The sequence below is a fragment of the Podarcis raffonei genome, chromosome 14 (assembly GCF_027172205.1).
Source record: "Podarcis raffonei isolate rPodRaf1 chromosome 14, rPodRaf1.pri, whole genome shotgun sequence".
Classification (NCBI taxonomy): domain Eukaryota; kingdom Metazoa; phylum Chordata; class Lepidosauria; order Squamata; family Lacertidae; genus Podarcis; species Podarcis raffonei.
The window spans coordinates 28,338,006-28,351,916 of record NC_070615.1 but is presented as its reverse complement, the minus strand read 5'-3'; the positions used below and the strand labels follow the sequence as shown (position 1 = coordinate 28,351,916).

Genomic DNA, 13,911 nt, shown 5'->3' with positions numbered 1-13,911 from the left:
AACAATACAAAATTATACACATTCAAAGCATTCCAAAAGTATTACGAACCAAACACATTAATGTTCCTACAAAAAAAGTTAAGACAAAAATGCCCAAGCAGCATCTTCACTTTAAAAGTATCCCAGGCAAAGGGGTGGGGCAAGGCAGGTGGAAAAAGCTGAGGCCCTTAGATGGTCCCAGCAGCATCTCCCCTGGAGCCCCTTCAGATGCCTGTTGCCCTGGGAGACCTTCAAGACCATATAGTCCGGAAGGCAGTTCCAAAGCGAAGGGACCACTGGATCAAGCTTTTCCTGTGTGCCCTGGAGTGGCCCAGTGAGCCCAGCTCCTTCCAGGCATCTCTTGGCCCCCCAACCACAACATAATTTCCTATCTCCCTCTGCTGGCCATCTTTCCCCCTCAAAAGGGCTTGGGCTGCCTGGGCCTAAGGTTCCTCCAGGAGGCAGAAGCAGTCAAGAAATCCCCTGCTGCTGAGCTGCGCTGTAGCCTCTGCTGCACTGGCCTTTCCCAGCCTGGCAGACCGGGATCCTTTCACCGGGGACTGATGTCCACAGCCATGTACCTTGCCTCAAGTCGCCTGCCGTCCCCCACTGGCCTGGACTAACACTTGTCTGTGGAGGCCACCTGACACAGCCTCCCCACCCCTGTTGCCAGAGAAAAGGCAGGGGCCCTTTCCTGCCGCAACATGTCCCTCCCTGGCATACACCCAAGGTCATCTTTCTTCATCCTGAAAGACTCTCCTGCCTTGGGAGGATGCAAGAGGCTATGGATGAGCCATCAGAGGAAGTGTCTGGAGCAGAGGAGTTGGACACCGCTGGGTTCTGCTCCAGAAGAGAGTGGGGTGGATTTGCAAACCGGTATCCCTGCCAGGGCATCTGGGCTGCAGGCGTTTCAGGAGAAGCAGTCCCTGTTGGGTTCTGGTCACCCCATGGACCTATAGCTAACAAGGAAGAGTTGATTTAACAGGGCAGCCCGACAGGGAACCTTGTGTGTGTGCTGCAAAAGCACAGGGTCCCTGCAGAACAAGAGGATGCCCAGGCAGCTGCACTTGCCAGTTCAACGGTTGCAGCTGCACAGCTTCAGCTGTCTGTGAGCTTTCCTTCCTTCCTTCCTTCCTTCCTTCCTTCCTTCCTTCCTTCCTTCCCTGAGAGCCCCTTTGCCTAGCCACAACCCCTTTGGGCTACTTCTTTTCCACCTGACTGGGTGGAATTTAGACACATTTTAAAAAACACAGTGAAAATGCTTTTTTTTTAAAGCATTTTGAAAAATATATTCAATCTGCCATAAGCTCATCATCGCAATCTAGTGTAAAATTTGTACAATGCACTTTAAATACACTTAAAACATTATATTTGCAGCTATACAGCCGAGTCCTGGAGTCTTCACTGGTGCTCTTTCTTCCTTTCCAGGCTGCAAGGATGGCTCTGGATGGCTCCCTCCTTTCTCCAGGGAGACAACCTTCCACTGTGGGCACGACCGGCCCAATATATTCAACTGCCTGCCTGTGGCAAAGAAGGAAAGATGGAACGCATCCCCCCATCCCATGTACAGAAGACGACTGGACTGGCAGCTGACTCTTAATTCAGCCCTCCACACCATACTTGACACAGCAGACCAGATCCAAGTTTCTGGACAGATCACGCAACAACAGGGGAATGGCTTGGAGGAGGGCTTTAGATGAAAATGTGGGGGCTGCTGCCCCACCCCAGCATCTGCCACCTGAGGCAATTGCCTCAGTTTGCTTAATGGTTGGGCCAGCCCTGTTTTGGGATCAGAACCACAGGTGTCTCCACAACCTCCCTACATGAGGTAGCAAAAATGTAGGGCAAAAAACAAGGCTCAGGCAGGTTTCAGGGCACATGGCTCGTGCCTGGGGACCCACAGGGTTAATGCCTCAAAACCCCTCAAAATCGGTTTGACAATCTTAGAGACAATCTCCATAGCCTGCCAAAGTTATCGCCAACATCTGCCTCGATAGAAAAGAGACCTCCTCCTGCCTGGTAAACAAACTGTTCTTTCTAATCAGCCCAGGGGCCAAGACAGAGCAAATTGCTACTGGAGCAGCTCCAGGAGAAGAAGAGCCACAGAGTCCATCTGCAGCCACAGAGTCTTGCTGTTCTGCCTCCCACGAAATCCATCCAGAGAGAGAGACCCCAAAGGAGCTCCGGGTAAGAGTCACATTGGGTCTGGTCAAGGCACAGAGGAGGGCAGATATAATTTATATAATAGTTGTGATCAATGGGGCTTCCTTTCAGGTAAGCATCCATGAGATTTCAGCCTGGGTGGTATAATTCCCACCCCCTCCAAATTACTGGAAGTCCTTTGGGTCCTTTTGAGGCTCCGTTACAGGGCAGATAGAGATGCAATTATAACATATAGATATAATCACTGTACTTTTCTGTGTGTAAGACTAGGTTTTTTTTACTTTAAAATAAGGTTAAAAATCTGGGGGCATCTTATACACGGATAGTGCATATGCCCATTTTCTAAATTTGGGGTCCCCAGCAGTTGGGGGTGTCTTATACATGGAAAAATACAGTATATTATATCAAATATATAATATGGATAGATGTAGATATACAGCAAGCCCCCATCACAACTGAGATGGCTGTAGCTGTTAAGGAATGTTCTATAAGATGGGGGGGAGTTATGTATCCCCCCACGTTCACCACTGTCCTGCATAACACACAGTAACAACAGCCTTCCGTGGTAAAAAGGCAGGTGAAACAGGTCTTCTGAATCCATCCTGTTGCCCTCCCTGGGACTTGGCATGCCATGTGCAGGATGAGCTCCCTGCCCCATTGCCACAGAGAGTCCTTAGTGCCTCACCATCGGAAGTCACTTTCCATCTGCAGGGAGAGGAGCTGGCTTAGCAGTGGGTTGACAGGGCCCCTTCTGTCCTTCTGTTTTCTAGGAGTCCTTCTGGCTATGGGAGAAGGCTGTTGGACCACCTGCCTGTTGCAGGTGCTCCTCTTCCCTCTCTTTGCGGCTGAGGAAATGCAGCAAACAGGTAGGTGGGGGGGGAGTGGTTCTTGGCCACCAAATGGACCCACAGAGAATGGGATGTATGTCTGAGGACCTGTGACCAGAGCGGAGCCCAAGAGGCACCACAAGGTCTCTCAGGACATCTCCTGCTCTCAATGCTTGTGAATGTGTTAGGGTTTAACTTAAAAGCAGTTGGGGGGGCAGGGGTTCAATTTTGTCCAGAAAAGCAGCGTTGAAGGAAGGGGTAGTGTCTTTAACTCTCCACCTCAACAGGCCATTTTCCAGATTAAAATGTTGCTGTTCACCCTATTGTGCGTCAGGGAGACATATCCAGACCCATCTCTGGGCTTCTTTTCTGGCTTTGGCCCCTTTGAGGAAGGGGAAAGTTCCCTAGGGTCTTTGCTGTTTTCTTTACAGAGTCCCCTTTCTACATTTATTTAGATTTTTTATGTAATACAGTGGTACCTCGGGTTACATATGCTTCAGGTTACATATGCTTCAGGTTACAGACTCCGCTAACCCAGAAATAGTGCTTCAGGTTAAGAACTTTGCTTCAGGATGAGAACAGAAATCGTACTCCGGCGGTGCGGTGGCAGCGGGAGGCCCCATTAGCTAAAGTGGTGCTTCAGGTTAAGAACAGTTTCAGGTTAAGAACAGACCTCCAGAACAAATTAAGTTCTTAACCCGAGGTACCACTGTATATGTATTCTGCCTTTCCAACCACACGTGTTGAGCTCAAAGTGACTCACAATAATACCAGTTAAGAAACAACAAACAATGCAATCACTGTACAGTCAAAGCTCTGTTGTTGAACGTAATCCGTTCTGGAAGACAGTTCGACTTCTGAAATGTTCGACAACTGAGGATCAAAGGGTGGTTAGCAAAGTCAATGGAGAAAAAAGAACAAAACTCCCCAGAAGCTGTTTGGCTTTCTAAAATCGTTCGAAACCGGAGCAGTTACTTCCAGGTTTTCGGCATTCGGGAGCCGAAACGTACGATAACGGAGGTGTTCAGGAACCAAGGTTTGACTGTAATATCAAACACAGTAGTGTACGACAAAACAAATTCATCAAGACGATTCAATAAAGTAATTCAAAATATCAGAAAGAGCTGCTGAGCACCAGCCCTGTACTAGACGACACCCTCTCTCTGAGAAGGGGCTTTTTCTTCATCCAGTGCAGTAGACAGGGCATGCTCAGACACGAGTGAAAAGCAGGAGGTTGCAGAAGAAAACACAAGGGCATAGCAGCTTGTCCACTGAAATCCCCAAATCAGGTCTCTCCTCCAGAAACCTCCCAGCAGAGGGGCAGATTGCTCCTTTCATCTTCTGCTCAAGGCAGGAATGCTTCTTAATGCCGGCTGCTGGAAATCACAGTTTGGAGGAGTGCTGCTTATGGGCTTCTTCCCTTTGGAACATTTAGTTGGCCACTGTGAGAACCAGAGGCTGAACTAGATGAACCACTGGCTTCATCCAGCTGCAGGGCTTTGTGTTCTTATGCTCTTGTCCCCAAAGCATCTGCAACCTCTTCTCTTCTTCCCAGTGCCTCGTCATGGCACAATTGGAATAAACGCAAGCCAAATTTTAGGAGGGAGGGCGGGAGTGGTGCTGGACTGATGAGGGTGCAGCTGGCTTCTGAACCCCTTCCCTCCTTTTCTCTGTCTCCTGGCAGGGCTCTCCAACAACAGTGTGCAGTGTCTGAACAATTATGGGTCGCAGGGCCGCAGGGTGAATTGCACATGGCACCGCCGTGACACGATCCTGGGAGAAGGACCCTTCCACCTCAATTTCTCTGAGTAAGGGCAGGGACACCAAGCCCTGGTCCCTGCTGGGGTGACTGAGGGCTGGCAGGAGCCAGGTTTCTTGCAGGGTGGCTCTGGGTTCCCGGGCAGTGTATCTCTCATCTGTGGTTGCAAGCTGTGGGGAAAAGGAGATGCCTGCACAGTCCAGGGGATGTTGGTGATTGATGGGTTTCAGGAGCCAGAGAGCAGACTTCCCAGGACTTTGGCTGGAGCACAAGGTGCAAAAAGCAACAGCCACAGCAGGGTATATCTTCTTGGGAGAAAATGCCCATAGTACTAGGCACAACCACAGAGTCAAAGGCTGCTCTGCCCAATGCCATGCCCACCCCAGCCCCCAGAAGTTTGTCTGAGTCCCTTCCCTGGTGGCACCACCGGGCAATTTCTCCAAGGTGCACCATTAGATTTTCAGGTTGCATGGAAACAAATCCCTGTCCCTCCCTCGTTTCATCCCTTTCGGACACACAGTCAGACACTTCGGTCAGGAAGTTCAGGTATGTGAGTGTTGTGATAGGAGTTACTCTCCATATGCTCAGAGGCATTCTCTCCTTCTCTAATGGCGGCCGGCCACATTCCCCCAGTCATGCTTCATGCTGGGCGGCCACCCCAAGGAACGACCTTCTGCCTCCTCTTCTCTGTTTTGCAGCCTCCTTGGTCTCAATAGTGACCTCATCTGCCATCTCTCTGAGGAGGCCCTGGACCAGTTCAGCTGCTCTGTGAATAGTGAAGAGGGCGAGTTCACAGAGAACGATGAGTACAGCGTCTCCTTGTATGCCTCCTCCTCCTCCAGAAACGGACTCATCGTCTTTACGATGTATGAGCCCAGGCTGCACAGTGAGTCTTCTTGCATGTGGAAGGACTGACTCAAACTTCTCCAGGATGGGTGGAGTGGCCATGGTTGGAGGCAAGAGTCCTTGTGTCCTCCAGCTGCTGGGGACAGTCTGTTTGCCCCCAGCCTTTTCCCTCCCCTCCCCTCCACCTCTCTTTCTGAGCTTTTTCCAGCCTTGGACATCCTGGTGAGCTCTGCTGAGTTCTCCCTGAGCAGCAGCAGCTCCCTGGAGGATGTACCAGGAGCGCACACATACACACTGTGTTGCTTTTGGGTGGGTGGGGGTCTTCTTGGCTCCCAGCAGCACCTCCTCTCTGCTCTCCATCTCTTTCCAGTCAAATGTGAGCCACCGTTTGACCTGCAGAGCAACATGAGTTCCAGCAAGTGCTGGATGCAGTGGAGGAGGCCAGAGGCCTATGAAGACATTTTCCTGGATGACTGGCAATGGGAACTGGCATTCAAGACCACAGAAGCACCCTGGGAGGTAAGAGGCCACTGAAATGGGCTGAGAGTGGGAGGCGTTGCCCTGGAGGATAGGAGACAGGAGGGGTCTTGGCTGACACACAGCACAGAGACGTCTGGTCAAGGTTTGCACAGTGACGTGGATGGCAAATGGCTGAGCAGCAGGGATATCTACAACTGAGAAAATGGGGTTGGATGGAAGCACAAGCAAACGTTGAGTCTGAACAAGCTGTTAGCGGCATAAGGTCTCCACCCGGAAGCCCCCATCTCCTTCTGGCATTTGCTATGACTTACAGGGCCTGCCCAACTGAATTCTGTCTAATGGGATCATTGCTTGTGCTCCGATCCTTCACAGCAGGCACAGAACAAGGTCTGGGTCAACAAAGAAACATGGGTGGAAATTGAGGGCTTCGAGTTCGAGTCTGGTGTAGAGTACGTGGCAAGAATTCGCTGCAAAACTCCAGATGTGAATACGCACTACAGAAGCCAATGGAGTCCATGGAGCGCCACCACCAAGTGGAAAGCCCCCCCAGGTCTGGTACAAAGCTGTGCTGCATTTGATGTGCCACACACCCAGGTCCACACACACACAAATTCCACTTCTCTTGCTTGCACTCATTTGTGTCATAGGTTTTGTTTTTCTTATGCTCAAAGGCAAGTTAAAACTCACAAAACAAAGTACCAACAAAGCCCCCCACATTAAAAAAAACCAGGACCACATCTCTTGCGGGGAAAGAAGGTCTTTGGTATTCCTTGGAACTAGTCAGGTGAGCTTCTCAAGGAACAGATTTTAAAAATCTGCCTTCCCAGACTCTCTGTAGCTACCAGTTTCATCCCCCAAAGATTTCTTTAGTATTTTACTGGAGCTGAATATATCCCACACACCACACAGGCTGAATAAGCTCTTGGTGAAATGTGTGTCTGCTTGTTTGCCGTTCCAAAGTGAAACCCACAAAAAGGCAACTGTGCTCATTCCTTCGGTCGCCAACTCCTTTTTTGGCAAACTGAGGGCAATCCTCCACTGTACTGATGTGCTGATGATTCCATCCACAGGCAACGGGCGGCAGCAGCATCGGGAGTCCCACCTCCTGAAGCATGTGTTCAACCTGCTCTTTCTCTGCCTGGGCATCCTGCTGTTCCTGCTCCTGGTACTCACAATCTTCTGGAGGTATATCACTCATTCATTCATTTTGCCTGGAGATGTTGCATACAGGCAGCCAGGAGGGCTCGGGCACCAATATTTGTGTTTTGCTCATCACATGAGGTCAGAGGAGGAGTTGGGGTCTCTGTCCCAGGGCTTTGCTACGCTGAGTTACACTCCCTCGCGCCCAAACAATGTGCCTAGTGCATGCACAAGCACAGAAAATAGAGACACAGGAAAGGGAGGCTTTTGTGGTTCCCACAGCAGGAAAGGGGTATCTGCCACATAAAAGGCACACAGACTACAGTATATCTATCTCCTTCTGCCCTGCCCTGAAGTGGGATTGGGTGTGGCTGATGCTCAGCCTTTTGTGTGCATGAAGGCACCACTTCCTTCAGTTGCATGAACACCTGCCCTTCTAGGGCATTTGCATACAACCAGACTCTACTCTCCAGCTCCAAATTGGCCCAGCAGGTGGGCAGGAGGTTGCCTGTGCTTTCTCTTTTCCTCACTGGGGTTGACATGCACCAAGGAGGTGGAATAGGAGCGCACAATGCTTCTGCAGGAGGAGGAGACAATTATTTGTACACCACCAGCATCCAGGGAGGATGGACTGTGGGAGGCTGGAGGAAGAGAAGGGGTGTTTTCCCATGGGCTGTGGTTCTCTCTTTCCACAGGTCCAAGGGCCATTGCAGCGCAAACATCCCCAGCCCAGCAGCTTATTTCCAGCCCCTTTATCTCTCACACAGTGGGGATTTCAAGGTAACAACCATGATCTCGGGAGCAGCCACATAGAACCTGATGATGGCTGAGTACCAAGCTGGGGAGGGTGGGGTGTAATGCTCAGGCTGCCATGGAGAAGTGGGCCTCCCATCCTTTCAGAAGACAAGGGGGTTTCAGCTGCAGAGATGGCTTCCTTGGCAAGGTTTTGGTATTGCCACCTGGGAGTCTTCCTGGCCCCTCTCTGGTAGTGGTGGGAGATGTGGGTGTCAGGCTGGCAGCTTTGTGGCCTAGGCAGGACCTGGCCTCCTCGCCTGAAGGCAGGTTGTTAACTGCTTGGAAAATTCTTTGGAATAATAATAATAATAATAATAATAATAATAATAATAATAATAATAATAATAATTTTATTTGTACCCCACCCATCTGACTGGGTTGCCCCAGCCAGTCTGAGTACGGTAAAGGTAAAGGTACCCCTGCCCGTACGGGCCAGTCGTGTCCGACTCTAGGGTTGTGCGCTCATCTCACTTAAGAGGCCGGGAGCCAGCGCTGTCTGAGGACACTTCCGGGTCACGTGGCTAGCGTGACGAAGCTGCTCTGGCAAGCCAGCACCAGCGCAGCACACGGAAACGCCGTTTACCTTCCCGCTATAAAGCGAGCAGTACCTATTTATCTACTTGCACTTAGGGGTGCTTTCGAACTGCTAGGTGGGCAGGAGCTGGGACCGAAAGACGGGAGCTCACCCCGCCGCGGGGATTCGAACCGCCAACCATGCGATCGGCAAGTCCTAGGCACTAAGGTTTTACCCACAGCGCCACCCGCGTCCCAAGTCTGAGTAGCTTCCAGCATATATAAAAACATAATAAAACATTAAACATTAAAAACTTCCCTATGCAGGGCTGCCTTCAGATGTCTTCTAAAGGTTTTATAGTTACTTACGGTATCTCCTTGACATCTGACGGGAGGGTGTTCCACAGGGTGGATGCCACTACTGAGAAAGCCTTTTCTAGTTCCCTATAACCTCACTTCTTGCAGTGAGGGAACCGCCGAAGGCCCTCAGTGCTAGATTTCAGTGTCCAGGCTGAACAATGGGAGTGGAGACACTCCTTCAGGTATAGAGGGCCAAGGCCGCTTAGAGCTTTAAAGGTCAGCACCAACACTTTGAATGTTGTTTGGAAACATACTGGGAGCCAATGTAGGTATTTCAGGACCAGTGCGTATGGTCCCAGCGGCTGCCCCCAGTCACCAGTCCAGCTGCTGCATTCTGGATTAGTTGTAGTTTCCGAAATGTAGTTTTGGAAATCTGAAGCAGCGCATAATTCATGTAAATAAAAGAAACTAATCTCAACCAACCAAGTTCTCCAGGTGTCTAGGGATGGACATAGACACACACCCTGCAAGTAGCAAGAAGCCCAAGAAGAGGTGCACACTGACTCCAGCAGTAGCCAAGGGGGCAGTAGGATCATGCTAATGCTGGCTTCCGGCATGGAAAGCCATTCCAGGTGGCTTGACCTGACCTGAGGCTATTTTCTGTTCTCTTCCAGCGCTGGGCTGGCCTGGCAGAAAAGAGCGGTGGCAACGAGGACAAGGAGATGCCCTGGCACCCCAGCAAGGGGGTCGAGGAGGATAAAGCCCCCCCAGGAGGCATTTCCCGGCTTTCCTTCTGCCAGCCGCCACCAGAGGATGAGGCCCTGTCCAAAGAGAGCAGTTGCCCCCCGCCTGAGATGCAAGACTATCAATATATGGCCAGCAAACAGAGAGGCCTTGAGGGAGACCTGAAGCAGCCGCAGCCTGAAGCAGAGGCACCCCTTCCCTCTGGGGAAACAGAGCAGGAGAGCTCTTCTTCTTTGCCATGTGAGTGGGGCCTCACTTTCCAAGAAATGGGCCCACTGGAGACGGAGACACCCGCCCTCCTCCTCCTCTTTGGCAGCAATGATTACTGCGCCTTGGGAGGTGGCCACAGCCAGCCAGGCTCCAGGCCAGCTGCTGAGCAGCTGCTGCAGAGCATCTCAGCATGGGGGCCGGGCCAGGCTGCAAAGGACTCCCCCCAGGCTGTTCTGGGCCCCACTAGCCATGCCTGACCCCCACCCACAGATTAAGGCGAGCCCTGTTGCCCTGACCGTGGCTGGACTGATGTCTCGATGGATGGATATTTCCCCAGTGGGGCTGGACAAAAGACTATCAGCATGACTTGATGGCTGGGGCTCTCTCTTGTCTGGCCTTGGAAGGGGGCATCCCTGGAAGAAAGGAGGCAGAGGAGCATTTGGGAGCTGCGTTGCAGTGGGAGACTCAGAACTGATAGTTGGAGTATGTGCAGCTGGGTTGGCAGGGGGTAGTACAGTGTTGGAGAGCAGATGCAAAAACCACAACACGGCGGCTTCCTCACTTGAGGTGCCTGCTTCTTTCCAGTGAGTTCTGCTTGTAACTGCAATAAAGTCACAGTTAGAACAGAGGCCCTTCGCGTTCTCTGCTCCCTGTCCCCCACCAGAACCCTGCAGTGCTGCTGCTGCTGCTGCCACCCCTTGGGAAAGGTGATGGAGTGGTGGCTCACAGGCCCAGCCTTTCTGGGCATCTGAAGCTGCTGGGCCTGGTAGCTGCCACCCACAACAAAAGGCAAGAAAATCAAGGAGCCAGGGAGGGTTGAGCTGTATCCTTGAAACAGCTCTTGGTGCAGTTTCTTGTATTGCGGGGGGGGGGGGTTAATATCTGCAAATCCACCAGAAAATTCAGGCATCCATCAGACTCCATTGGTCTCTGAAGGCTGACCATCTCAAGTTCCTCCAGCACTGCAGCATGCAGTAGCTGCCTTCAGCCCAAACCTCACAAGGAAATGCTCTGTCGGTGACGATGCATTCACAATAGCCCCCCCCTTACAGCGTGTGAAGCCCATCCCCAGCCATATGTGCTGGCCCAGTGATGTGCCAAGACAGCTTTGTGGTTATCATATGGGCCATGAAGTCCTAGGCTGGCCCATCTGAGGCAGCCTCAGCATGGACATTAAAGCCGCCCAAACTGCCATGAAGGGATTCTCCAACACCACATTCAAGACTACCTCCGTCAGCTCGGCTCCATTCCCATGGAGGTCAGAGGAAAAACACTCTCCCCACCCTCACCAAATTGCTATTGATCAGGTATGAGGAACTGGTTAGTCTTGGCCTTGTCTTTCCCAGGTGGGAGGGGTTTTACAACAGACATTATTAGCCTAAATTAGATTGTGTTGCCTCCAGTGTGAGAGTGGCCAACTGCAAACTCAAAATGACCCAAGCTGAGGCTGTTTATCGTCCATGACTGCTGCCAGGAAGGATGTTTTATTATCTGTGTGGTGCAGCAGCAGTGGCAGCAGCAACACACATCTCTGCAGACTTCTTCCATGCTGCTGTGAGGGAGGGCAGCAATCAGTAGATCAGTGTTGAAAGCACCCCCCCCCCCATACACACACGATAATCTTGCCTCAGGCAAATGCAAGTAGCATCATGCAAGTCTTTTGCTGGAGGTTGGGGGAAGAGAGAGAGGGCCGACCAGCCTTTGGTAACTGTGCTTCCTTTCTCTTAGACCTTCTTCATTCTGCTCAATAACTCTTCCCAAGTTGGGAGGCAAGGAGAGTAGTAGGAGGGTGAGATACTGAGACATTTCTAACCCAAAGAATGCCAAACACCTTCTCCGCACCTTAGGCCAGCACCTTGCAGCCTTGAGCAGATGCCTGCCTCACTCAACCCCATCCCTTCCTGGCATGTGATGCAGCAACAGATGCTAATCAGTTCCAATCAGAGCTCTACTCAGAAGCTCCGATCTGCTCTGCTCAGCATTTTCAAGAAAGATATGTTCAAATCACATGCAAAGATCTAAGCTGGTTAATTGTTTTGAAAGTACAGCCCAGGCTATCTCATGAGTGCAGACATCCGTAGACTAGAGCCCCATACCCTCTGGGGCCAGAAAACCAAAAGGCATAAAATGCCAGAAAACCACTTAGATGTTCTCCTGCCATGAGTTGAGATGGCTGAGTTGAGAGCTGAATCAATGACTTCCAGGTTCACACCCTCAGGACCTGTGTTCTATCACTAGACCCTCAGCTATAGTGAAATACATCCATCTTTCAGCCCTGTACCACCCTACACCACCTATGCTCTTTCACTGCATGGATGAAGCCCACAGAGAACAGGGTGGCATAGTTTCAGGACAGGATGTGTGTGGGCGGGGGGAGAGGGGCAGGCATTCACATCCAAAGAGAAAGGAAATGGCTGGCCATCATTGTTATCAAACTTTATTTCCTGGTGAAGGAGTGCCCCCCTACCCTCAAGTTACTAGTGTGCCAGAGACGGAATGTCTTCACTTTAGCTTGGAGCCTGGCACAAGGGCTGTGTTTGTGGCTTTGACAATGATGCCCACTTGGAAATCCAACTAGAGAACCTCTTGAATCCACTTTGGACATCCCATCCCCCACACGGTGCCTTCAGTGAATCTGGGATGACTATTCCTTGAAGTTACAAATGCATCCAGTAAGCAGCTCATACAAAAAGGCGACACCTGCTGGTACTACATTCTTGAAATTACAGAAGTTTAAAGTAACTGTTTGTGTCTGGTTCCTGCCTGCCTCCATACCCATTATATGGCCTTTTAATGCTGGTGAGCAGAGAAAGAAGTGGCTCTCCACTCCAACCTATTCCATGTGCTCTCCTATTGGATCACTGCTGGGATGGCCAGTGGGTATATGCTTCTGAATAGCACTAGCTGCTAGAAACTGCAGGTGGGCTGGTACACCAGGGTCCTGCTTGAGAGCTTTGCTTTGGGGCATCCAATTGGCTTTTGTGAACACAGGAGACTGGGCTAGATGGATCATATATCTAATCTGACAGCCGGGCTCTTCTCTTCAGAGTTCCCCCTCCAGTACAGGAGAAAGGGTATTTTCAGGAGTGCCCCTCCCAAGGAGACCCACTTGGCACTACCACTGCCATTTTTTGGGGGGGGGGGTGCCAGGCCAAGACTGTTCTTGATTCCCAGACATTTGATGGTTGAGGTCTCTCCTGCTGCTGGCAGGTGGTGTTTGCTGAACTGTTATGTCAAGGCTGTTTTGTTGTTTCAAATTTTCAATACTTTACACGATTGTCTTCAGTTGGTATGTATTCCGTTTACCAGCTTTCCAAACACGTGTGTCAGCTGCAGTGTGTGTGTTGCACAAACAGTCCCTGCACTGCTCCCGGGGCTAGAAAGGGGTTAGTTTAACCTCCGGCTTGCTAGTAAAACTGAATGACTGTGTTGCAAAATGATGCATGTCTAAAAAGTGTGTCACCAACATGAAATGTTTGGAAACCTCTGCTGTATACTTTTCCTGTATATCTTTGTGGAATCAGGTGATGAAATAAATATTACAGTATCTTGTTATATTTGATGCTTTCTATTGGTGCAAGTAGCCCTGAAAATATTTATATTGAAGGGTGGTGGACTCAGGGGCTCTAGCACTATTTTTGTGAGCGTAAGAACAGCGACAGCAGCAGGAGGGTCTCATCGCTGCTGAGGCAGGAAGAGAGGAGACGTCGAGTCCCGGGCCTGAAAGCCTCTTCGCCGCCCTCCGGCTTCCCGAGCTCCAGCCGAGCCAATGGGAGGAAGGAAGCGAGCAAGCCAGCTGGCTCCGAGTCATCCGCGGGAGGCGTCCCCAGGCAGCCTCTCTACCGAACAGCTCTACCCCTTCGGTTTGCCACCGTCCAAAGGGGGGAGTGGTGCATCACGGGAAACGGGGGTTGGAGGCGAACCAGAGGCGTTGTGGGTAAAGCGAGTGGGCGTGGCGCATTGCTTCACTCCCGCTTCCCGCGGAGCCGGCAGGTCAGCTGACCTGCTCCTCTTTCTACTCGCCCCCCGCCCTCCGCCCAGCTTCTTTGGCGCAAGCGCAAGACAGTCTCGCGTGAGCTGACGAGACGTGGCTGAGTGCCTCGGCGCCCATCCAATGCTGAAGGGAGGCGGGCGGAAGTCCCGCCCTCCCCTAGC

At 51.3% G+C, this 13,911-nt stretch overlaps 1 protein-coding gene across 1 annotated transcript; it reads left to right on the top strand.

The window, feature by feature from the left end:
• The first annotated feature begins 171 nt into the window (after positions 1–171).
• Positions 172–10,382, top strand: LOC128401945 (interleukin-9 receptor-like). Its single transcript, XM_053365598.1, has 9 exons — positions 172–313; positions 2,913–3,008; positions 4,654–4,777; positions 5,427–5,614; positions 5,945–6,093; positions 6,427–6,604; positions 7,125–7,239; positions 7,890–7,974; positions 9,477–10,382. Exons 1-9 carry the CDS (start codon positions 172–174, stop codon positions 10,011–10,013), a joined length of 1,614 nt encoding a protein of 537 aa, XP_053221573.1. The 3' UTR covers positions 10,014–10,382.
• Positions 10,383–13,911: the final 3,529 nt, after the last annotated feature.